The sequence below is a fragment of the Lytechinus pictus genome, chromosome 18 (assembly GCF_037042905.1).
Source record: "Lytechinus pictus isolate F3 Inbred chromosome 18, Lp3.0, whole genome shotgun sequence".
NCBI classification, from domain to species: domain Eukaryota; kingdom Metazoa; phylum Echinodermata; class Echinoidea; order Temnopleuroida; family Toxopneustidae; genus Lytechinus; species Lytechinus pictus.
The window spans coordinates 16,222,462-16,247,747 of record NC_087262.1 but is presented as its reverse complement, the minus strand read 5'-3'; the positions used below and the strand labels follow the sequence as shown (position 1 = coordinate 16,247,747).

At 37.7% G+C, this 25,286-nt stretch overlaps 1 protein-coding gene across 2 annotated transcripts; it reads left to right on the top strand.

The window, feature by feature from the left end:
- The first annotated feature begins 4,768 nt into the window (after positions 1-4,768).
- Positions 4,769-25,110, top strand: LOC135157478 (ras GTPase-activating protein-binding protein 2-like). Of its 2 annotated transcripts, none has more exons than XM_064113143.1 (10): positions 4,769-5,046; positions 10,528-10,731; positions 13,937-14,018; positions 14,381-14,654; positions 15,339-15,486; positions 15,940-16,157; positions 18,402-18,487; positions 19,306-19,666; positions 20,046-20,170; positions 20,702-25,110. In XM_064113143.1, exons 2-10 carry the CDS (start codon positions 10,538-10,540, stop codon positions 20,915-20,917), a joined length of 1,704 nt encoding a protein of 567 aa, XP_063969213.1. In that variant the 5' UTR covers positions 4,769-5,046; positions 10,528-10,537; the 3' UTR covers positions 20,918-25,110. The 2 variants fall into 2 exon arrangements, with proteins under 2 accessions (XP_063969213.1, XP_063969214.1); XM_064113144.1 differs by lacking the exon at positions 4,769-5,046 and adding an exon at positions 5,097-5,176.
- Positions 25,111-25,286: the final 176 nt, after the last annotated feature.

Here is a 25,286-nt window from a genome sequence, read left to right as displayed (position 1 = left end):
TCTCTCTCCATTCCTTTTTTTCGTGGTCTGTACGCCACTATGAACAGGATTCTTTGCGGCAGTAGCGTGAAGAGTATAAAAAGAAACAAAAAACGAGGGGCACAGTATGGCGCATGTGCTAAAAAAAAAAACTGCTTAATATAAGTCGAGCGAGCGAAGCGAGCGAGAAAAAAAATCACCTTTTCATGAGAATCTAACTTTGAGATATGTTTTGACATTATATTCAGTAAAAAAATCACATCCTACACTTTTCCTTTGCTTTCATTTCCACCTTGTTTTTTGTTCTTGGTTGTAGAACTTTTGGGAGCCATGGCCCAACCCTACTATACTCATATATGACAGTGCTATGCGATTGGGGTCGGGGGCGGAGCCCCCGGAACTTTTTGATATCAAAGCCATTTAAACCTCGCAGATTGCCGCTATATGTAATCAAATATCGCGGGTATATACAGAATATAGCTTTTACACAACACATTTATTCAACCCAGTTGCGTAATGAACCAAATATTTTGAGGGGGAACATAGCAAGTGGGAATATTATTTTGTCAAAAGTATAGCCAGCGAGCAAAGCGAGCTGGAAAAAGATTGCCTAATGAAATTAAATTCTAATTATGTGATATATCGATTTTTTTTTTTCATTCAGCAAATAACACATTTCATTGTTTCCATTTATTTCATTATACGTTTGTCTCCTTTAATTTCTTTTATTTCCTTTGGGTTTGGAACCAAGACCCCCACGCCTGTACGCCAGTGATTGAACGTAAAGCTTAATGTAAGAAGGGTCCCTACAGGGGGAAGCTAAATAGAGCCATTTGAAGGTTATAGATGAAGAGCCCCTACTGCGTGGGTTCGGGGCAAAGCCCCGATATCTTATTTGAATAAAATTTAGCAAGCTTATTGCACAATGTTGTATGCAGTCCAACTTTCTTCCCGCTCTTTATTTTCAATCATCGGCATGCAGCCAGGTCGTGTTATTAAGTGTTTTATTTTTCTTGTCCCTTTTCTTCGTTTTCCAATTTAGCTTTTGACTAATTCCATTCTAACTTCATTTCCCGCTATTGTTTGCCATTTTGTCATCTTTTAATTTATTTCCCATCACGCTATTGCATTATTTTCGGAATGATTTATCCTTCCTCAAAATAAATGTTCTTCTTTCGTTCCTTTTCCCGCTGTCCTTCCTTCCTATTCTGTTGGCGTTTTCTTTTCCCTTTTCCTCTCCTTTTCCTCCTTTCCTTTTCCCCTTTCCTATTCCCTTTCCCTTTCTTTCTCCCTCCCTTTCCTCTTTTTCCCGTTTTTTTTTATTTTCCCGGTGAAATCCGCCAGGGGGCAGCTTGCCCCCCCTGCCCCCCCCCCCGCCTGTTACGCCACTGATATATAGATAGATGAATAAATAAATAACGATATATACATTCAGGCGTGTCCCCCTGCCTGACACCCATGCCAACCCCCCCCCCAAAAAAAAAAAAAAAAAGAATTCGACGTCAGTATAGTTGTGTCTCATAATTATGTCGGCCTTCTTATTGTTTTTGGAGCCGCTAGAATTAATTTTATTTCAATTTCCAACGACTGTGTTTTTTGTTTGTTTCGTATATGAAGCAAATTTCTCTACGTACAATGGCAAGATTTCCATACAAAATAGGGTGGGAATGGAGGTAGCTGCTAAAAAAAAGGTGGAGCTGCATGCAGCATTCTCATATTCTTTTAAAGTATTTGGGGCTATAGCCCCCCACCCCCTCCCCTCAATAAAAAGCGCAAGTAGAGGCAAGATGACAATCAACTTGAGCATAAATGTACGACCAGTATAGTACTGACAATTTTTCTCGTTTTTATTACTTTTTTTAGTACCGAAACTCTGGAAATTTTGGGCCGGGATAATGAGTGGAAGGATACCCCTCTACAGTGCGTATCAAAAAACAGTTTACACTTTGAAAAAGCCCTGGGAATTAGAAAATATACAACGTGTGGGTAATTTTTTTCACATATAATCTTGGGTTTGGGTCTCATTTATCCAATGAAAGTAAAAGTTTTGACAGAATGTTACACTTGAGTGAGCACTGTCCTTTTTTGTAAAGCTCGCAGAAATCTGTTTGCGCAGAAATGCTCGTTTGTACGCTGTGTCAAGGGGAAAGGGCGAAATCAAAACTTACCCTGCGAAACATTTCTCATTCATTTCCCTTGCACTTTTAGTCAATTGAAATAAAACGTATACATTTTCTAACAATTTTGCCACCCAAATTGATATTTCAACACTTAGTAAACACAACCTTTACCCTTTTTGTGTCAGCTGGATCTGAGGACATAACTGGATCTGAACAAAAGTTTATACCAGACATCTCTAGCATTTTTTACTAAGTTTTTATCATTTAAAGTGGGTTTATATATTTTTTTAAATTTAACACTTGTTTCTCCACACTTTTCCCAAGCTTGAAAATAATTAACAAAATGAAAATCAAGCCTCAGCCATTTTATGTAAATCAAGTATAAAGCAAATATCGTCACAATGGCCTCGATGTGTGGTGGGGTGGAGCGCAATCAGTGGCGTACCTAGGATTTTCCAAAGGTGGGGGCAAATTCGTCCGCCAAAAAATTTGACAAGCAAAAAAAAAAGAAAGGTCTTCAACCACAAGTAAAGGACATTTCGCACCATAAATAAATTGACAAGCAAAAAAAAAAAAAGGTCTTCAACCACAAGTAAAGGACATTTCGCACCAGAAAAAAATTTGACAAGCAAAAAAAAAAAGGTCTTCAAGTTCAAAGGAGGGGGCCACTTGTGGCTCGTCAGGGATCAGTTTTGACTCGTCAGGGGGGGCAGGGATACGTCCTTTGCATGAGTTGTGACTCGTCGGTCAGGGGGGTAGTCTGCCCCTCCCCCCCCCCCCCCCTTAGGTACGCTAGTGGGCGCAATGCACTCCTCAAAGTGGTTTGGGCAAGGAAACAAGTTAAAAAAAGGTAAAAGATATCTTCAAAATATTACTAGCTAAATTCCACGTGTTATTCATGATTAAGGTCTACTTTTATTCGCATAACTATTTCAAAGTTCTGCGCAAATCATTTTTCACTAACTTTTCAAAAGTAAGTAATGCTCACTCAAGCGGAAATATTTTTCGACAGTCATAATTTTATCGTCATTTGCTTAAATGGATCCGTACCAAAGTTAAATTGTGGAAAAATCTTCAGGATATTACAAAATTTGTATAATTTTACAGGATTTTTTCTAAGTGTAAACCTTTTTTTGATACGCACTGCATATAGACACAACCGGTTACAATATAGCTTATATCGACCTTATGGCTGATTTCTGTAATTGAATACATTATTCATCAGTTTGAAGCTCTTTAAATACATAGATTATTGTGTATTAATTGTGATCAATCGTCAAAATCAACTGATCAGTCGCCATACCGCCGGGATAAAAAAAAATCTAGCCCTCCAGCTGCTGTCCCGTGTAGCCACCGACTACATAATAAAGGTCAAGTCCACCTGAAAAAAAAACGTTGATTTGAATCAATAGAGAACAATCAGACAAGCACTATGCTGAAAATTTATCGGATGTAAAATAAGAAAGTTCATGACATTTTTGAACGGTTTCGCTTATTTTCCACAAAATAGTTATATGCACAATTTAGTCACTTGCAAATGGGAGAATCGATGATGTCTCTCACTCACTATTTCTATTTTTTTATTGTTTGAATTATAGGGCCTACAATATTTAAATTTTTATAGATTTGACAATAAGGAGCAACTTGACTGAACCATGAAATATTATGGTTAATTCCACATGTTCAGGGAGAAATAAACTTTGTTTCACAGGACAATGGGGAGAAAATTAGAATAATTCATATAATAAAATACAAAAGAAATAGTGAGTGAGTGATCACTGTCATCAGTTCCCTCATTTGCATACCAACCGGTATGTGCATATAACTGTTTTGTGAAATTGACCGAAACTTAAAAATGTCATAACTTTCATATAATACATCCGATTTTGATGAAATTTTCAGCGTTATGCTTGTTGGATTTTTCTCTTTTTATTCAAATCAACTTTTTGATGGGGTGGACTTGTCCTTTAAAAACTTCCCTAGCGAGAGGGTATATGTTCGGCGATTTTGTGAATTAAATTTTGGTTTTTATATAGGGCCGGGATCGACCCCCTGCTTTTCGAATTTTGAGGGGGCCGGGAAATTTGCTTTGCCCCTCTCCCAACGAATGATTACAATAGGCACAACACCAGGCTATATCATTTTAATAATCATAGTAACAACAACAATAATGATAATAACAATACGGATCGAAGAAGAATAAATTTTTCCCTTCTACTTTCTTCTTCTTCTTCTTTTCCATCTAAATAATGATCTGCGTACTAGGCCTACGTACACTAGCCCCTGCCTATTTGCCCCCATTACCACCAGGGCAATTACCACCAATTACCAAGAGGAACGTTGATCAAGCCTTAGATTCCATAAAGAAGTATACGAAGAAATTACCACCAAAGAAAAAAGGGTGGGTTGGGGTCACTTAAAAGCCTCTCAGAATCCGATTTCGATTTTGTTGAAATTCGACATGGATTTCCACTTTTTCAGCTTGCTGCATATTTATCTAGTTGTTGGGGTAAAAGTTGTACCGGTGACAATGTAATTAAGTCACGAATTATCAATTTCCTATCCATTGTTTACTTCTTACTTGATCTTCTTTGTTTATTTACTACGCCTCACTTTTTCAGGAAATTACGTCATTTTTAACTTGGGTCTTTGTATATGGTGTGGAAATCATTCCAACTCCGATTTGTGCTCTTGCATGGCCCATTATGAGATCGCGCAGGGTCTGTCGGGTTTCCCGCCTGACTCTCAGGGAAATTGTGCGCAGAGAAACTGTGAAATCAGTTCAGTTTGCGCACTGTGAATACATGTGCAACAATATTGCCCGAATTTCATGAGCCCCATTTTAATATTTTTTTCGGTTTTTGATTGTAAGGAAGCAGCATAATTCCAAATACCGATGAAAAAATAGGGTTTCACGAGGGACAGGAAATTATTCTACTTGTGCAAGGTGAGTTTGGTGATTTTGTTTTATTTTACCATTGTTATGGTGTGAAATGCACGTTTTCATGATTGTGCCGGTGTTGCATGATGTGCGTCGAATTTTATGTCGAATGATTTCCTTCCTGATCTTTCCAAAGGTGCAATTTAATACTTAAAATGATGTATGATTATTAACCTCTGGTATTAAAAGGTGTATGATATGCTAATATATATTCCTTTCCTGTTTGTAGTCATGATTTGCTTTAATTCATTTTTTCTGGCCCAATTTACATCTTCCATACAATGAATGAAATGACTTCACGTGAGAGTGAGTGGGACATGGCACTGTGGATCACGGGACTGTAGCCGCGACGTACGGTGCAGGGCACCGTTGCATGATGCCTGCTGCATTTGCATTTGTCACTGCGGTGCAATGACAATGTCATTGCCATGTCATGGTCCTGGCCTTTAATCTTTATCATCAATATTATTATCAAGTTCAGAATTCTAACTGCTTTATAACTCATAATGATTTCCTGTAATTTCTAGATAAACATGATAAATAACCTTTGAAATTAGAGTTTAGACCTAGAACTAATACTAATAGAAATCTACTTGACTGAATCTCACTTTGTCAGTGCCACTGGAAGTAACTGCCAGGCCGGGCAGAAAGAGGCTTCTCAGGTCAGACAATTTTTTTTTTTTTTTGGGGGGGGGGGGGGTGGGGTCTTGAAGACAAGATGGCTTTTATAATGTTATAAAGAGGGGGGGGGGTAAATATACACACCTAACATTGGACTGATGTTGATTATTTCAAATTATATTCTCAACACAGAAAAAGTCTTGTTGAAGAGTTAAGGTGAAGTTCACCCCAAGCCTGATGAAAAGTTTGATGTAAAAATACCCCAAAAAAAATATTGATGAAGGGAAGAAGGTTCGACTTTGAGGAAAATCCATTAGATCTAAAGATTGAAATTTACTTGAATTTAAAGATTTTGATTCATGACGTCATAGGAGAGTAGAGGCGCACGGCCAATATTGGAGACTGTCTCCAATGTGGGAGATTATCTCCAATATCAGAGACTTTTGTAAAGAATTTGGGTATCCAATTTCAGAGACAGTCTCCAGTTTTGGAGTCCAATTTCCTTTGTTTACATTTGCTGCAAAAGGATTACCTTGGCGGCAAATAAAAATGTGATAAGCAGATTCCTCATGAAAAATTACCCCTTTTCACCATCTACTTTAAAAATTCACCGTCTACTTTTAAGTTTTATTTTGATAAGGAATTTTGTTGTCAATCACACACAAAACAAATGGGCTTCTGACCTCAGTGAGACAAAATTTTTGGTGGAAAAAATCATACTTTTGTTGGTGTTGTTTCTTTTGTCCTTTTGCAAAGCAAGTCTCCAATGTGGGAGATTGTCTCCCCTATTGGAGAGAGTCTCCCATATTGGCCGTGCGCCTCTACTGTAGGATTCTACCAGCAGCTGCCCAGGCCATTCATGTACATACATAAATTCTAATTTATCAAAGGGGAATGAAACCTTTGGAACAAGTTGGCTTTTGTGGAAACAGAAAAATCAAAGAATAATATCAAAGAAAGTTTGAGAAAAGTCGGACAAATAATAAGAAAGTTATGAGCATTTGAATATTGCGATCACTAATGCTATGGAGATCCTCCATTGGCAATGCGACACGTTATACAATAAAACCCATTTTCAACTTTTTGAGCAAATGACATTTCACTGATTTTAAAATCACGATACATAGGAAGCTGCTCGCGTTTGTCACAAATCACTCAAGGGTTCATTACATGCCGCCGTGCACAGAAAAATCAAGCCATAGAAGTCTTGTGTTGTGGACACCAGAAGTGGGATCGCAGCACGCGCGACCCACTAGTTCGAAATTCACTGCCAAACGCGGTTCATGGTGCGAGGTTAGTATACTAACCTCGCAATACGTGTGAGTGGTCACAAATAAGAAAAAACAAATTCTAATAACTTTTTAGATCTTTGAAGCATTTTCCTCAAACCATCACCAATATTTTTGATTATTTTTCTGCTATTTTTAAAATAAACTTTTTGTCATGGTGACCTTCCCCTTTAATCAACCAAGGATTTTTTTTTGCTACCGACTGCAGCTTTAGCGATCAGATTTGATGTTTTGATCAATGATTAGGATACAGCCCAGACATTCGGAAGATGGTATCGCCTTCAATCGTTCTAGAACTTTTGTGCAAAATGATTGTGATAGAAAATGTTCTGTTGCTTAGAAATTCTGTTTCAAACATTTAATTTGACATCCCTTGCCGATCATTGTCCAATGTTGATCCATGGTGGGGTGAAATCGTAAATGTGTACAGGAGCTGTTGACTTTGCTACATGGCACATGCAGGATGTGCAGATTCAGTTTCCATTATTTTATCTTGGTTGAATCATGACAAATCCAGTGGCAGACAGGCATTCCCATCATCCCAGGCCTTAACGTTTAATAGCGCGTTTTCGCCCAGCGTCGTACGACGCTATCTACGACGTAGAACGATCTCTTGGTTCGTGCGTCCGTCGCGCTCAACTCTCGCTTGTAAGCAGTTTCGCAAATCGCTGAACGCGGCCGGATCGACCGCCAACATATGCATTGTATATGTTCCTACTATGTGCACACAACTGGCAGTGCCACGTGTCTTGCAGTCGCGTCGTCGACCGAGCCATGCAACGGCTTTTCAATCATATTTCAATAATCATACTCGTTTAAACTTCTACTGTAACATTTTGAAATTATACTTAGCTTGATTTTAGTATAATTGAAATGGTACTCACCGAAAAACTCGCATTCGAGTCCATGTTTTGAAGCTTTCAGCTATCAGTGTAGTCAGAGTAGAGTACAACATGTGCATGCACGCGATGGGCGAATGTGTTTACATCGGCTCAGCTTGCTCGCTCTACAAGCGATCTGATTGGCTGTTGACGGCTGTTGACAAATCCTACGTTCTAATGCGGACGCCCGCTAATTTGCGGAAGAACCGTCCGTGATTTGAGCTCAAGAACGCTCGGGCCTCTGTTTCCATGGAAGTTGGCGATTTTTGCACACGACCCTTACGTTCTACGTCGTACGACGCTGGGCGAAAACGCGCTAATCTTAGGGTAAGGACACTGTTTAGAAGGCACTTATCCATGTAACAGTATGGGGGAAAAATGCTCATAAAAATCTCCAATCAAGGCCAATAAGAGGGCCTGGGGTATTGAAAAGAAAAGAAAATGAAGGGAAAAAAAACCCTTGAAGAATATGAAAGAATCTATTGAAAATAATTGTTTAAAACAGAAATTGTCAACTCTGATTGGTTGCCATTACATGTACATGTAACAAAGCCAGTCAAAGAAGAAGCTAGTCAAGTGGGCTTCCGAGGCCATGGCCTTCAACGGCCTTGGATTAATTTAATCCCTGCAGTCAACTTCAAACAGTGCATTTGACTCTTTGCAGTCTGTAGTTTTTTTAATTTGCTTAACTTAGATACCATCATTTTGTCAGGCTTGGATATTCATTTTTAAATGAAACAAATCTCAGACTTTCCTCTTTTAAAAATTTGATGGTGATCTTTAAAAGAATAGCTTTAGTAAAAGCCTCTACAATGTATGTTGCTTTTCCACATTTTTCATGGATTTTTTTTTAAAGATTGGTGTCCAAGTTAACTTTAAAGAATTTGAGGAATATAACTTGATTGGGGTTATTTCTGTAGTCAGTGGAATGCAAGGCTCTACCCTACAAGATGCAAACACACATGACATGCTCAGCTGCAAAAGCAGAAGTTCATGTTTGTTGACACATTTGCAAAATTGTGTTCTATTTTAGGCCTATTCTATTTCAAAGAAACAAACCTTAGTGTCTGAGTAATGACATAGCATTGAAAGAAAATGCAAGAAACAAGCCACACTCACAATATTCAGTGTGACTGAAATTCATGTATGCCATGTATACTCAATGCATGCTGTTTGAAATTGGGCTTATCTTGGTGGGAAAGGGGCATTCATTCTCGAAGCTACAGTCAGGCAAAAAAAAAGCAAAATGGGCGACCAAGGAATATTAATTAAAGTTTGAAAGTTGCAAACTCCAGAGCTTCATGGGCCAGGGAAATGACAAATTTATGACATTAGCCAGCATGGCTCTTGATGTCACAATAAATCTATAGGGCCTAAAAATGATGATGGTGATAATGGTGTTAATAATAATGATAATAATAATAATATTATTAAGACATTAGATTTCTATAGTGCACTTTCATCTTCATTGGATGCTCAAGGAAAAATGAGTCATTGTAGTTTGTTTACGCAACTTTTGACAATTCTAAAGACTAATATGCAATGCATTTATTTAAGCATACATGCACATGTAAGTGGGGCAAATTTTTTCAACTTGTTCAAAAAGTGTTGCTGAGCTTGCTGCACTATATCATAAATGAGCTTTATTTTTCAAATTGGAAATCAATTATTTTCTTTCCATAGATCTTGCAAAATATTGATGAACTTGCTAGAACATTTTTAGTTAAAATTGGGCCTGAGTCATAAGACTGTTTATTTTGGAGAAAAAAGTTAAAACGCTATATACGGGTGTTTACAGAGGTAACAATAAACATTCACTAAAAGTTGCTAAAATGTCATATTTTGCATTTTTAAATCCATGAAATGGCAAATTTTTTCCATATTTCCTTGAAATTGTTTTGATTTAGTTGGAAACTTATCAAGAAAATAAGAATATTCACCTCCTTCTTGACTTTAAAAAATTGTTTTATGTTACACTCGGTAAATAATATAGACTATCATAATGTTGCAACATTAACTGAAAACGTTTCATAGTTGTGATCGTTTTAATACACTCAGTCAACACCATGAAAGTCTACATGTGGGTTACAATATTTACTGAGTGTAACATCATAGTACGATTTATCAGAGTAAAGAAAGAGGTAAATTTTTTTTTTTTTCCAGTAGTTTCCAACTAATAAACAATTTCAAGGAAATATGGAAAATTGATATTTTTCATAATTAATGAAAAAATACTGAATTTCCAATTCATTTTTTCAATGAAGTACATTGTTTACATTGAAACTAAACTCATTCAAATTAATTGAGTACACATTTGATACTCATTTCTGTACATGTACATTATACATACTGATCAATACATGTTGTCTTGAATCTGTGAACAATCTGTTGCCCTGTCCTCTCATGTGGTAAATGATATCCCATACAGCTACATGTGGAATCCCTGCCCTCCAAATGACCCCATGTTATAAAATTTGATAAGAGCTGATGATAAATAATTGAGAGGATTGCAAATCCCTTCCCCCTCACCTCGCCCACGTACCCCCCCCCCCCTCTTGTTATTTGAACCTTTTCATTCATTATCTCACAACATGTTTCTCTTATGATTGTTTTCTTTCAGTGATAACAACTTGTGTGATAAGTTATATACATGTACAGGTACAAATATATTATTTTACTTTTCATATTTTCTGCAGTGGTACAGTCATGGTAATGGCCACCAATCCTCCGGCTGCGCCTCAGCCTGCTCCGGCCACAGCGGCTCCTACAAACCCGCCAAACTCTGCTCAAGGACCCAACCCTACTGCCCCCGTCAACAACGTCACCCCCCAGTCAGTAGGAAGAGAGTTTGTGCGACAATACTACACTCTACTCAACAAGGCGCCCAAACACTTGCATAGGTAATTGTCAGGCTGATATTTGTTTTCATTAAGGGACAAGATAGAATGAGCAATGGAATTATATTTTCAAAAGGCTTTGATTGCATTGTATTTGTAAATATATTAGAACATGAAATTTTATGTCATTTGGGATTCAAATGTAAATTCCATTTTTTGTGCCAATTGGACATATAATAGTAAAGGTTTAATGTAGGCAATGGTTATAATGGGGGTTCTTTATGTACATATATCGTGTCACTGTATGCATTAAAGGTTGGATTTAGAAATGCACTTTTTTCTAATAAAAGTCTTCCTTTTCGAGCTCTACAAATACTGCTGTTCAATTTACAAGGAGACAAAACAATCAACGTTGTAGTTGGTAATAAAGAGGAAATAAAAGATTTTGTGCAATCTGAATGGTAATAAACCCCCAAAAGACAATTTAAAAAAAAAAATTTAAGAGGTTCGTTACTTTTAATTTGAATTTGAATTGATTTATTCCATTTCTTTTCTTTCCATTTTTCACAAATAAATAAAAAATAAATACAATTACAAACAAAAATGAACAAAAGTAATGACCTTACATTTGCAAAAATTGGGTAATGTAAATTATACGAACAAAATACAATATTTATATCATCATTTTATAAAGCTAAACATTCTAAAAAGTATGAGTATTCGCGTGTGTGTTAAAATAAAAAGAAAGGGGTGAAATAAAAAGAGAGACCAGCTGAGAAGCTTGGCTTGTTGGACGCTGATCTCTTGAATACAAAAATAATGTAAATAACGTAATATAATGTGAACTTTGTAAATGATCATTCAAATCAAAGGAACGTAAATAGGAGGATAATCGCTGAAAGTGTGGAAGATAAATGCATGGTCACAGATGGAAAAAAGAACAATGGACGGGGGGCAAGGAGAAAGTATAAGATACAAATAACGATAAGGAAAAGACAAATAAGGAAATGGGAGTGGGGGAAAGGGGTCGGTGGGAGGTGGGATCTGTAGGATTAGTGAGTAGGAGGCAAGTAGTGATTTTTTAACTTTAAATTTAAATGTACCTATACTTAACAGTCAGACCGCAGGTCCCTATGCTAATGAGCAAAAAGGCCAGATTCATCCAAATCATCTCGTGGCTGAATCCTCCTCCTTGCAAAATCTCGTGATTCGTGAGATTTTCTTTCTCTAAGAATTTACCTGTTTTAACCTCAAGTTAAATGAAATATTATTGCACCATCAGATAGAGTAAAAGTTACTCTTTCATATTGGTCATTTATTTTGTATACAATATTTTGTTAAATAAGTACATTTCTGGCCTGAAATTGTGCCTCAAAACTGAATTTTCTTCCTCTGTTTTCTTTTGCAAATTGTGCAAAACTTTTTATTTTGAGCCTCAATGATATCTATATCACCATAAAGCTAAACTTCTGTACTTTCTCACAATGCCACTCTTGATATGCGGCACCTTTTAATCGGGTCAAGATCACACTTTTCCCACCAAGGTACAAGACGAGATTTCTGAAATTTTGTACTTGCATGAAATCCAGAGTTCTGATTGGCTGGATAAGGTTCACAGAACAACAGGCGCGGGGTATTTGAGGAGATTACCACATGGGAAGTGTGACCTTCCCACGAACCCAGGCACTGGAACCGTTGGAATTTGCCATTGTGTGGTCTTTTTGACCAATCAGAGTGCAGTATACTTGTTTTCAAGCTGCTTTATGTACTTGGCAAATGAAAAGTGTGATCTTGACCCGATTAAACCAATTCTTATTTTGAAACCTATATCATTTCAAAGCATACATATTCAGCTTTATCATGATATAAAAATCATTTGGGCTCAAACAAAAATAAAGTGTGAAAATAGCAGCTTTTGTCAGGTGAAAATATTTATTTTGTAGCATATTTTAGATCAAAATTTTAACCTATTTTACAAAATCTTTGAATAAATCCAAACACATGACCTGAAAGAATGATTCTTCTTCTTTACAATGGTACCAAATTCATGAAATTCGATGCATAATTAGAGCAGCAATGACCGAATGAAAAGAGGTGTTTTGGTCCGCATCAAGCTCATTAAATATGCAAAACATCTCAAGTCATGAATATCACTTGGATGAAAGAAGCCTCTTTCTTGGGACCTGCAGTCTGACTGTTAAGCTCTCTCTCGTATTCAGGGGAAGGGAATTCCGAAATTTGGGAGCAGTAAATATAAAAGAGTTCTGTGTAAATTAATTGGAGAATCATGTTTTGAACTATTTTGTGATAAATTTCTTTGCAGGTAATAAAAGATTGTTATTCTTTGCATTGAAATTTTGCAATATGACTAGCAAAATACTTGTTGCTGGTTCATTATTATATTGAGATGTTGATCCTTAGGTGAGGTGTGTGGAGTTTTTTTTTTTTTTTTGGGGGGGGGGGGGTTCATGTCCACCCGACCAAGGTTTCTGGAAAAGTGTTGAAAAGGTTGCCTGTCCTGTTATATATTAACAGGAGAACTGTCAGATGGATCAACTTTCTATTTTGGTCATACAAGAGTACTGATGATCTGGGCCCCATTGCACAAAAGTTACTATGGTAGCTTTGCCTTCCAATGGTAACTACCATGGTAACAATACTCAATAGCCAGTCAGAATCAAGGATTTCAGGGTAGTTTCCATTTGATAGCAAAGTTACTATGATAGTAACTTTTATACAACAGGGCCCTGGTCATTTTATTGTTATTTGTTTAATATGGGTATTAAAGTTAGACAACTCAAACGTCTATTTTGGTTAGTCCAATTCCCCCTTACCTCTTTTCACATCTTTAAGGGGGGGGGGGGTGGTACCCCCTGCATTCCTGCCCCTGCAATGCATGTATGTGATGTTCAGATGATTCATAATATTAATAGTTTTTACTTGGGTTGCCTCCTTAGCCTAGTATCCTTAGTCTAATATCAGTTTTCTTTTCCAGTGTAGATTGATGGGTTATATTTGTTTAGAAAACCTGAGAATGGCCTCCTGTTGTCTTGTTCATAATCCTCTACCTTGAAAAGAATGTGTCATATGATCATGTTATGGTGTGTTATTTTACTTTAAATGGTTGTCATGGAAATCAGCAATGTTTTCTTAGTGACAGGGTGACTGAATAGGCCATGACAATGCTGTGGTCTTGATCGACTTTGCTTAGCTAGTCACCAACATTAATACATAAATTGTTTCTGTGTGTCTTGTCTTTTCCATGTAGGTTCTACACGAATGCATCATCATTCGTGCATGGAGGAGTAGACCCTGATGGGAACCCGGAGGATCCTGTTTATGGCCAGGAGGTGTGTTTATTATCTTTCACATGTTGGAAATGAAATAAATACAAACGAGTGAGCCTATGACCTCGGCTCACTCACTTCCATTTCAATTTCCCAAATAATGTATGGCGAGACTTTAATCCCAAAAGCTGTCTTATCCTTTTTTGATGAATTTTCTGTCTAGCTTGTTTGATTTGATGAGATGTGTTCAAATCATTTTGATTCTGGGTAAAGAACCACTGTTTAAAAAAAAAAAAAGGATGTCAAGTGTCAGGTCTAGTGTGGACGGAGATTTAAGGTGATTTACCATTTAGTTTAAGAACGAGTTTGAAGCATACATTAATTCAGTGGTATAATAATCTCATTTACTTGTCCACTTGTTGCAGGCCATCCATGCTAAGATCGTGTCACTGAACTTCCGTGACTGTCATGCCAAGATCCGGCAGGTCGACAGCCACGGCACGGTAGGGGAAGGTGTCGTCGTGCAGGTGACTGGAGAGCTATCCAATAATGGGGAGCCCATGCGCCGCTTCATGCAGACCTTCGTGCTGGCGCCCCAGGCAGCGAAGAAATACTTTGTGCGAAACGACATCTTCCGCTACCAGGACGAGGTGTTCCAGGATGACGAGACGGAGAGTGAACCCGAGCTCCCTGTTGAATGTAAGTCAATAGGGATTGGAAAGTACAGGATCAGTGTGGGATTTCTCCTGCATGCTACAGCCCTCTTGGTGGTTTTCATGACATTATTTAGACAAACTGTGGTTGGTTCCAGGGGATAATTTTACCCCTCAAACTCGATTTGCATTTCTGTTTGCAAGAGGAAGGCATTAACTAAACAATGTTTTGTACAGTCCTGTGTAAAAAAAATTGTTACATAGAAAAAACTTTGCGTAGCATTTTGTGTGTCATTGAGAAATGTGGAGCAACTTGCGATAATGTACCAGGAAAATTATTCCCTGTGGTTTTGTTCATGGTTCTGTGAATGAACGAGGCAATGGAACCTCTAGTATATCTTCCATTTAGAGAATATTTGCTTATAAGTTATTGAGTGTTCATTTGGTTGTGCATGCCTAAATTTGGTTGATATGTTCTCAGGTCCATTTTCAGTGAGGCTCAGTGCCATTTTTTGATGTCCCCAATCTGAAGGTTAGGGGGTCACAAAAATGCTACAAAGTGATTTAACCAAACTTTGGATGGTGGGTAGTCTATATGAGCATGTGTTATTGAAGTTATGAGATTTGAGATGTAGAGCACAAAGGTCACAAATTCAAGCATTCCTCGTTATTGCATCAACGCCTAGGACAAATTTTCCAACCAGAACTATTTTTCTTGTGTACAATGTAGGTGATTCTGATGGTGGTCGTGAGGAGATCCGCATGGTTGCAGAACAGCAGCAGAGGATCACCACCCCAGAACTGGCCATCATCCCTAAGGAACCACCCCCGCAACCCCAGGTTACTCCATCTTACTATGAGCCCCAGCCTCCTGTGAGGTAAGACCATGTCACAATATATTCTGTACGGTTGAAGTAACTGCAAATAAGTACAATAACTACAACTACAGCTTGTAGAGGCTTCATAAGCCAACCTCCCATATCAAAGATGGAGTAGTTTTTCTGACCAGGGCCCCACTGCATGAAAGTTACCATTATGGTAACCTTGCCATCAAATGGTTACTTGTCTGGAATACTTGATTTTGTTTGGTTGGTGATCAGTGTTACCATGGTTGTTACCATTGTATGGCAAAGTTACCATAATAGTATCGAGTGGACCTTCCTAATAGCAAAACTGCAAAGTGATGCTGCACTCTACATTTGTTGGATTGAACTAAATTTAAAACCAAAGATAAATAGAAAATGTTTTGTACACTTCTGATGGTCGATCTTCGGTTCAATGAACCATTTGACAAGCCACGTAATCTTCTTGTGTCTTTCCTCCCCTGACAGCAATGGGTCAACTCATCCAGAGTCGCCTGAAGATACCCCCATCAAGACTGCGGCGCCGGAGGTAGAAAGCTTCTCACCGGAGCCTCAGATGGAGATGGAAGATCCTTCCCTCAACCTGCAGCCTGTCGGGCCTCCTACTCCGCCTCCTGAAGAGAACCATCAGGTGGAGCAGGTGGAGGTGGAGAAGCAGGCCCCCGTGGAGGAGCCTGTCGATAACAGTAAGTAGGGCAGGAATGCTTGCTTCTTATTTATACCTGAGCTTGAAAATTTCTGCAATATGTGAATGGAGTAATGGCGTTCAAGTTATGTCAATGTCTTTGCCTACTGTGGTAGTTGCAAGGTAGCATTGCTATCTGGGATATCTATTAGTCTGTCATGTTTTGTTGCGATAATGGAAGAATGGAAATACAACTTCATAATTTCAAATTGAGTATTTCTCTCCTTTGGCACTAAAGAATGTAAGTGGATTTTCCAGTGTTTGTCTAGTCCGTTCTTGAAGGAGTTTATTAAAGGAGCCAAGACTACCTCTTTTTGTCATTCTTTCCACAATTTAAGCACTCTGTGAGAGAAGAAGTAAGATTTGGAATGTTAAAAATGTATAATTATATAAAGCTCTGAAATAATATTAAATATGCTATTATTAATTAGGAGTGGGCTATAAATGGGTGATTTTTGGTTTTACTATGGCAACAGTTTTTTTGTGTTCCTTTTACCTTATCTCAGCATGAAATGACAATATTTTTTGTCTCGGGTCCGAGAAAAAAGTGTGCCGGGCCAAAATCCAAAATGGCCGCCAAAACCCCCCAAAATCACAGTTTTGGCCACAACTTTTTTATTTGGTGGTCAATTTCTCTGGTTTTGGTGTCTATTCATATGTTTTGGGGGGCAGGCAATTTGTTTTTCCTATAATTAGTACTTTTAAACCATTATTTGTAGAGTTAAAAGGTAATTATACCTAAATTTTCCCATTTTTGTAGCCCTTTTTCAGCCAAAAAGTAGGTTTTATCATCCTGGGGTTCTGGGATATTAGATGGTACGAGGTCAACAATAGCAAGCAGCTTCATATAGCTATATTGCTTTTATTCCTCCACTTTGGGTTTGACGGATATTTGTGAAATATATCTTATCAAATAAAAGAAAATGTCATTTATCCATAGGGGCTATACGGTGTACAATGCACTGTACATACTACACTGCATATATCCATGCATTGACCACCATGGCATAATTATGACAAGGCCTGTACATAAACTATAGTGTCATAGAAATGAGCTTCAAAGGTTTAGAATTAGATTGTGAATTTGATTCCTTGTCAGCTGATGTACATGGTGAAACCAGCAACGTAAATTACACATACATACATATATACGTACATCACATTTTTAGCCATATCTTCTTCATTTGGAGGCTTTTTTTAAAACCTGGTTCTGGTGTCTAACTGGCCTATGTTTATGGGGTCAGGTAACTACTAGTATCATGGTAACGCTGATCAACAGCCAATCAGAATAAAGGATTGCATGCAAGTTACCATTAAGTTAAGTTAACATAATGGTAATTTTTTATGCAACGGGGCCCAGAATAGCTACAGTGTAAATTACCTCTCTCCGCCCCCTGAATTAGCATATTTGACAAAACATGTCCTCAATTTCTGAGACAAAACATATCTTCAATTTCTGAGGCATCTAATTCTAAACCTGAGAGCTCATTTCTATGACACTATAGTTTATACAAGCCTTGTTATCTGTCATGGTGGCCAATGCATTTATGCAGTGCAGTATGTATGTACAGTACATTGTACATATCATACATATGTATACTGTATAGCCCCAATGGATAATTGACATTGTTTTATTTAATAAGATATATTTCACAAATATCCGTCAAACCCAAAGTGGAGGAATAAAGGCAATATAGCTATATGAAGCTGCTTGCTATTGTTGACCTCGTACCATCTAATATCCCAGAACCCCAGGATGATAAAACCTACTTTTTGGCTGAAAAAAGGCTACAAAAATGGGAAAATTTAGGTATAATTACCTTTTAACTCTACAAATAATGGTTTAAAAGTACTAATTATAGGAAAAACAAATTGCCTGCCCCCCAAAACATATGAATAGACACCAAAACCAGAGAAATTGACCACCAAATAAAAAAGTTGTGGCCAAAACTGTGATTTTGGGGGGTTTTGGCGGCCATTTTGGATTTTGGCCCGGCACACTTTTTTCTCGGACCCGAGACAAAAAATATTGTCATTTCATGTTGAGATACATTACAAGGAATGAAAAAAAACTGTTGTCATATTGAAATTACAAAAAAAGTATTTTTGACCCATGTATAGCCCACTCCTATTATTATATGTATAATAGTACAGTATTAATCCTATTATTGAAACTGTACTAAAAAGTTAAGGACAGGTATTTAGTGTATATAGCTATACATTCAATATTTATTATTTCTCATAGCACCCAAGACATTCTCATGGGCCGAGAGAGCCAGAGGACAGACGGCTCCAAACTCTGGTTTGGCAAGCAAACCCATGGCAGCACCGGTGAGTCAGTCTTCTCCGCACCTTATGAGGAAACTTGTCAAAAGTCTGTGCCATGTCTTTAAGCAGCAATCCCGCTGTTAGGATGCTATGCGTCTTCTCGTCGCGGCTTTCCTGTAGTACACATGATTTTGTATATGAGGACTGATGATTAGTAATAATGATAATATGCAACATTTATATAGCACTTGATACAAATGCTAAGCACTGCATACTATTACCCCAGCTTTAGCACGGCTACCCTGATCAGGCGCACCGAGCATTCAAGGAATTCCTTCCTACCGGGTACCCATTTGCTACACCTTGGTTAAGAGTGGCAAATGTAGATAAACGCCTTGCCAAAGGACGCTGGTGCTGAAGTGGGATTTGAACCCCAGACCTTGTGGTTCTATTGACAAGGTGCCTAAAATACTATGGATCATATGTTAGGTCTGGTGCAAGCATAAATAGTTATGATTCATTTTAAGATTGATTGTATCTTTCTATTTTGCTTATATTAAACTGGACCGTTGTAAATTGCTACAAAAATTCATTTTAAGATTGATTGTATTTGTATCTTTCTATTTTGCTTATATTAAACTGGACCGTTGTAAATTGCTACAAAAGAGGCAGCAGTTGCATGTAATCTTTTGTTTATGTTGATTGTTATTAATTGGGTGCATATAATTCATTAAAACCTTATTAAACATTAAAAACACTGAATAGTTTTAAAGTAAATAAATGACCTACAAAATGTTAGGAATAGATAACTTGTGCCATTTTACTGGTAGCTCTATTTAAAGGAAGATAATCAAGGGGCTTATACTTGTGTTATATTTCAGAGCCAGGTAGTAGCACCCAAGCCGAGTGAGCCCATCGGAGGCATGACCACCCTTTCCCGCGACCCCCCACCCAGGGGCAAAGAGGTCCTCCCTCAGAGGGAACCCAAGGGAAGGGATCGTCGAGTCCAAGAAAGGATGGGTGCTGGTCCTGGCCCTAACCCTGGCATGACTGGTGGACCAGGTCCTGCTGGTGGTGCTGGAGGAGGTGGAGGAGGCAGCGGTGGTGGAAGGCGTGGATTTGAGGATGGGCTTGACAAGGGAAGGGGGCCATCATCTGCAAGATTCCCAGATAGCCATCAACTCTTCGTCGGCAACCTGCCGCAGGACATCACTGACAAAGAACTCAGGAGTTTTTTCTCAGGTTTGTCAAACTATTTTGATCTATACAATAGGTTTTATCACCAAATTACTGCAAAATTTGACAGGTGCTGAAACCTTGCAGGGTCACTTCATCCGATATAATAAAAATAATCCGGACCCTTTTCTGATTTTCATAAACTGGATACCAAAAGTGTCACAAGACTTGAAAAAATTATTTTAACTCCTGTTTAAGTATTACATTCATGCCTCAGATCTTTACTGTTGTTATTATGTATTTATGTTCAATTGTTTCTTCAAATCTTGTCTTTTCATAATCTCTGATGGCTTCGATATGACAAACATCTTGATCTATGACAGTATAATTATACATATATGTTCATCTTTGTAACATGAAGGTTATATTATTACATCCAATGCAGAATATGGCAGAGTTGTTGACACGAGGATAAACCGTAACTCTGGACCCAAGCTACCATACTTCGGTTTCATTGTATTTGATGATGCTGAGCCAGTAGAAAACATCCTCAAGCAGAAGAGGGCAAAGGTGAATATTTTCATGTCTGAACTATCACAATAATGATTTTAGGGGGAGCTTTTGACTACTCAATAAATTAGATTAAGCTGCAGGTGAATCACACGAGTCCTCATTTTCGTCGCAAACGTCCATTAATTGGCCAAGATCATGGGGGCAGGGGCATGGGTGCAAGACCCCTTGCCCTCCATGTTTTTTTGTAACATCTGTTAGACAAATCATTGCATCAGGGCATGCCTACCGAGTGTTCATATTGACTGAACATTCCCGTTTAGGGAGACAGAATTGCCATTTTAACCCGTGCATTCCTATTTTTGTGAGAATTTTTTCTGTAGTATTGAAAATAGAATTTAGAAATTTCCCTTTGTGGTTGCAGTGTCTTTGAAAAACCAATCCTATATCTGGAATTTTCTTAGTAATTTGTTCCTCTTTCATGGCGGCCATGATTTGGCAGTGATATTCTACTAATTATTCACATTGTTTAATCACCTCTTCTAATTCATTTGTTATATGTATTGTCAAATTTGTTTATGCCTCTTTCAGCCAATCCTGCTCCGCGGCGAACATCGCTTGAACGTTGAGGAAAAGAAAAATCGTGAGATGAGGCCACCTCGTCTCCCCCGCAGTGACCTGAGGCCCGGAAGTGGTGGACCATCCCGTGGGGGACCCCAGGGACGTGATGGAGGACGTGGCAGCACCGGCGGTGGTGTCGGCAAAGGAGGTGGTGGTGGTGGACGTAACTACAACCCACAACGCTAGATGGGACAGACACAGGGGAAGGGTAGGGGTCAGCAAAGGGAGATATTAGAAACTAGCTATGGTAATCCCAACACTTGCTTCAGTGTGATCAAGCATAGCTTACTACGGTACCTGGTGTACAAAGGGATTGATTATAAAATTGGGGTATATGAATTTTAACTGTGTGTGTCTCTTAGAAGGTGGAATGCATCAAATCTGACCCACATTCTGGTTCAGATCACGTATATTATCTTGGGGGAGATACGATTTCACACAAGATTGTGATGCCATGGTATGTGCACCGGGCTGTGCACGATTCCTGAAATAAAGAATCTCATCGAAACAGGAACAGTGATTTTCTTTGTCAGGTGTCTTGGGAGATAGGATTACTGTATGTATGCAAACAAAACTTGATATTTCTTTTGAAACTTGTGATAGTCTAGTACTGAGAATTGCAATTAAGGGGTATATTTTAATAATCTGTCATGACGTTGTGCCCCGTTCATATGATAAATAGATTTATTTTCTTGCTTTTCCCGATGTATATCATTTATGTCGTCATGTGATTGTTAGTCCAGTGTTATGTGTTATGTACTGTATAAACCTAGAATGGACAACAGGTGGGGTGGGGGGGGGGGTAATAGGAAAGGGGATTCTTTTGTATTGTGTCTGTTTTGGAGAAGTCATCATAACTCATTTTTCTGATATGCTTCTTATGCCAAAGGACACAGTGTTGACTTCATTTTATGTTTTTCTTTTCAGGGTTCCTAACAATCGAGTCAATTTGGGTATCATGTCCGGCTATTTTGAACTTTTAAAAATTTGAGTTAAACAATACTCTTGTGATAATTTATTCCATTTAACAGTTGTATATGTGCCATTTAATAGAGTATTGCTTAATTTCAGAGACAGATATTTATTCCTCGGTAGAAAAGATCACCCTCAAAATAAATACAGAAGAGACAACAGCTGTGACTGTTGGAATTTTCCATCAGTCACAGCATTTCTGAAAGATTTATTTTATAAGGAAGAAATGATTGACTTTAATAAATTATATCGTAATCATGATGTAATATTAGCATTAAGAGACTTCTAACAGTATTTATCAGACTAATCATATAGTGTCTGATTGTGGAGACACGTCCATGTTCGATATCCAAATTGACTCGGTCTTACTGGTTGATAATTGTGAAACTCTCCTGGTTTATGCCTCGGTGCCTTGTAGATTAATGAGAGTATAAATCGTTCAAAAGAAAAAGAAGGATAAAAAAAGCAGGTCAAAAAGGGAACAGGTTCGGTTCAATTTAATCAAGAGTATTAGCAATTATATCAAAAAATTTAAAAGTATGATGTAATAGGAATTGTGTGTGCTGAGAACAGTATGCGTTGTATCTGTTTCATATGTGGCTGCCAATCATCACTGTTTTTTAAAGAAAAATTATTCCTCTTTTTGCTTTTATTCTTATTCCAAGCATCTTTATTTTGGGGAGAACATGGTCACTATGCCTATGGGGCATTTTTGCTCTTTTCGATGATACCTGCATGCCTAGCATAGCATGTTGAATACTTTGTAGGAAAGAATGTCATGTATTGCTTTAATGTTCTTGACCTGAGCTTGATGAGTGAGTGTGATTGGTGTTTGAGAGAGCGATATCGAGAGTGTATGGATGCACACTGTGTCAGGAAAGACTTTGATGCCTCAGGAAGAACACTTCAAATATTTTGGCCGGTTAGTTGTTCATTCCACAAAGCGGACTAACTGAATCATTGTGTGTCTAACCTGTATCCGACCACTGATTATTGAGTGCCACAATTTCTCTTTATTGATGAAAAACATACATGTATCACTGTGTTACTAAACAGATAGTAATCTTGTCATACGACTGGTTTTTTCATTCTGTCTATGACCTGGTTTACTACTTTTATCAATGGCTACATTACAGAAGAAGGTTTTCTTTCTTCAGTGTGTGCCCTAGCACTTGGTATTTTCAGACTGGACCCAGTGAGTTAAAGGTTCCCAATCAATTGCACTTGGTAAGGACCAATTGAGATCATTGTTGCATGGATAATTGGTTCAGAAGACTGACAAATAGCCAATCGGGCTTCTTCTTCAAAGTCACAATTGACCGCAAACCTTTGTGTCACTGGACCCTGGAGAGCATTAAGTTAGTCCGCTTCATGGAATAAAGGCCATGGAATTTGAAGAAGTTTTAGATTTATTTGCTGGATATTTATATCGGAAGTTATGATGTAAATACTATTACTACTATTAAAAATTAAGACGAAAATACCCTTTGTGATGTTCATCCATTAACTTCAGTAGTTTAAGGAGGATAATTGCTTAAAATAAAAATATACAAAAGCCATTTTTCTGCCTGTCCAAAATTTACAGAATTACAGTTATTTTCGTAGTCAGTGGTTAAGAAGATCAATACTAAGTTCTCCCTCGCTCAAAGTCCTGCATATGCCGTATACTCCATGGTTCTTCCCAATATTTTGTTATAAGCTTCGATTTATAAGTTTCCTTGTTTTCTTAGCGCAAGATCGGAACAAGTACATGATGAAATTACTCTGTTTCATCAGACTGAGACGAGGTCGCTTGTTCTTTAATATCTAGACTATTGATTCGCTACCTTGCTTGTAATTAGTGTCTATAAGAGAGGGTCGTTTATTATGATAAATTAATGCACTGTTACTTATCTAATCTAATCTATTCATAAGTCCACTATCTATGGAGGTTATGTGAAGATGGAATTTGATGATATGTGTGTGATGGGGTGTCATTTAGGAGACTTCTACAAGAAAGATGAATTGAATGTCATTGTAAAAATATTTCTCATCTTTTTCCTCTCATTACACATTCTTTTCACGTCTTCATGTTATTTATCCTCTTCACGTTCCTTGGATCTGTTACGTTGTATGATACTTTCATCTCGTCATGATGTTGTGTAGTATAATAACGGTGGTAAAAGAGAGTATCAGTCACACCTCCGCTTGGAATATCTCAAACTTTAAGTATGTGTTTCCAAAGGACAATGAGCTCTTGAAATTGAGATATTTTATTGTTGTCAGGTCACTTTTTGAATGCCTAGCAAATTGTACAGTTTCATCCATTAAAAGCAGCTTAACTTGCCTATGAAATCGTTTTGTCAGAATTTGAATAAGTTTCCAAAACATTTGGCACATCCAGCCCCCCATTTTTTGTTTCATTTTTACGAAAGTGTGCCAAATGTTTTGGAAAATAAATAGCAAGTAAGTGAGCATATTTTGAGAAGTCTTTGTTATAATTTCTTTTTGATACAGTGCCAGCATGTGAATTTGTTTAAATTATGTACAGTTTTTTTCATGATAGGAAATTAAAAAAAAAGAGAAAATTAATAATTGAGATGATCCTGATGGTATTTTGAAAACAGGATTAGTAATTTTGTGAATGGCAAACCTGCATTCCTTTTTTGATCACAAGGAGATGTACTTTTTGCATGTAATGTTCGCTCACTCGTCGGGGTGCAGCTCTCGAGTACATCTGTCCAAGTTTTGTTGTTTCCGTCTTTGTTCCGATACATCAGTACACATTGCTCCATTGTGGTTTCTTTCTTCCTTTACAAAAGGCATTGCCTAGTCCATTTCATGTGTTTTTCCGTAGTGTAGCCCTTTGTTGTATGTTGCTTACTTACACTCTTTCACCAAATGCATGTTAATGAGGTCTGAAGAGGATTACTTTGATACCAGAAAGCTAATATTATAGTCGTCCCTGTTCACATTAGAAGTGAGTGAGTGGAGGAAGTGACTTTGATGTATTTGTTCATAATAGAGCCTGGTATGAACAGCTCTTCATGTAATAATAGCGTGTGTGCAATTTTTAAATCAAACGTCGGATCACTCAATGTAAGGGTGATGTATGCCGTTAATCTCGTATGTTAAACTTATTGGTCAAACCATGTCATCTGCACACCACTACATACCTTTGTACTTAGAGGGAGCCCTTCATATTTGGTAGATCTTCAAACTTTCATGTGCTGGGGAATAAAGTATACATAGTTTTCAGCTTTTCATATTTTTGTTCTTTTTTGTGTAAAATGGGATCCCCGGCTCATGGAAGTTTTATATCAACCAGAATGGGTAGGTTTTCCTCGATGATTGATTATTAGACAAAATACATAATTCCGACAGGATTCGTGACAATAAAACAGAACAGTTATTAATGCAAAAATAAATATTGTCTGGTCTTGCTTTTTGTTGAGTTTCCAATAAGTGTCAAGTTGAGATGATTTGATCGAGACATGTGCAGGCAATATGAAATGAATATAAAATGACAAATAGATGGGTCATCATTATTTACAAGTTTAAAGATCCCTTCCAAAGTGAAAAGAGAAATTGAATTATCTACAAA

What these genes read in the sequence shown, in the direction of transcription:
- LOC135157478 (XM_064113143.1), top strand. Translation starts at nt 10,538, where the DNA reads ATGGTAATGGCCACCAATCCTCCGGCTGCGCCTCAGCCTGCTCCGGCC. An exon ending in ACTCAGGAGTTTTTTCTCAG is followed by an intron (nt 19,667 to 20,045) that starts GTTTGTCAAACT and finishes CATCCAATGCAG; the next exon opens with AATATGGCAGAGTTGTTGAC. An exon ending in TCAAGCAGAAGAGGGCAAAG is followed by an intron (nt 20,171 to 20,701) that starts GTGAATATTTTC and finishes TGCCTCTTTCAG; the next exon opens with CCAATCCTGCTCCGCGGCGA.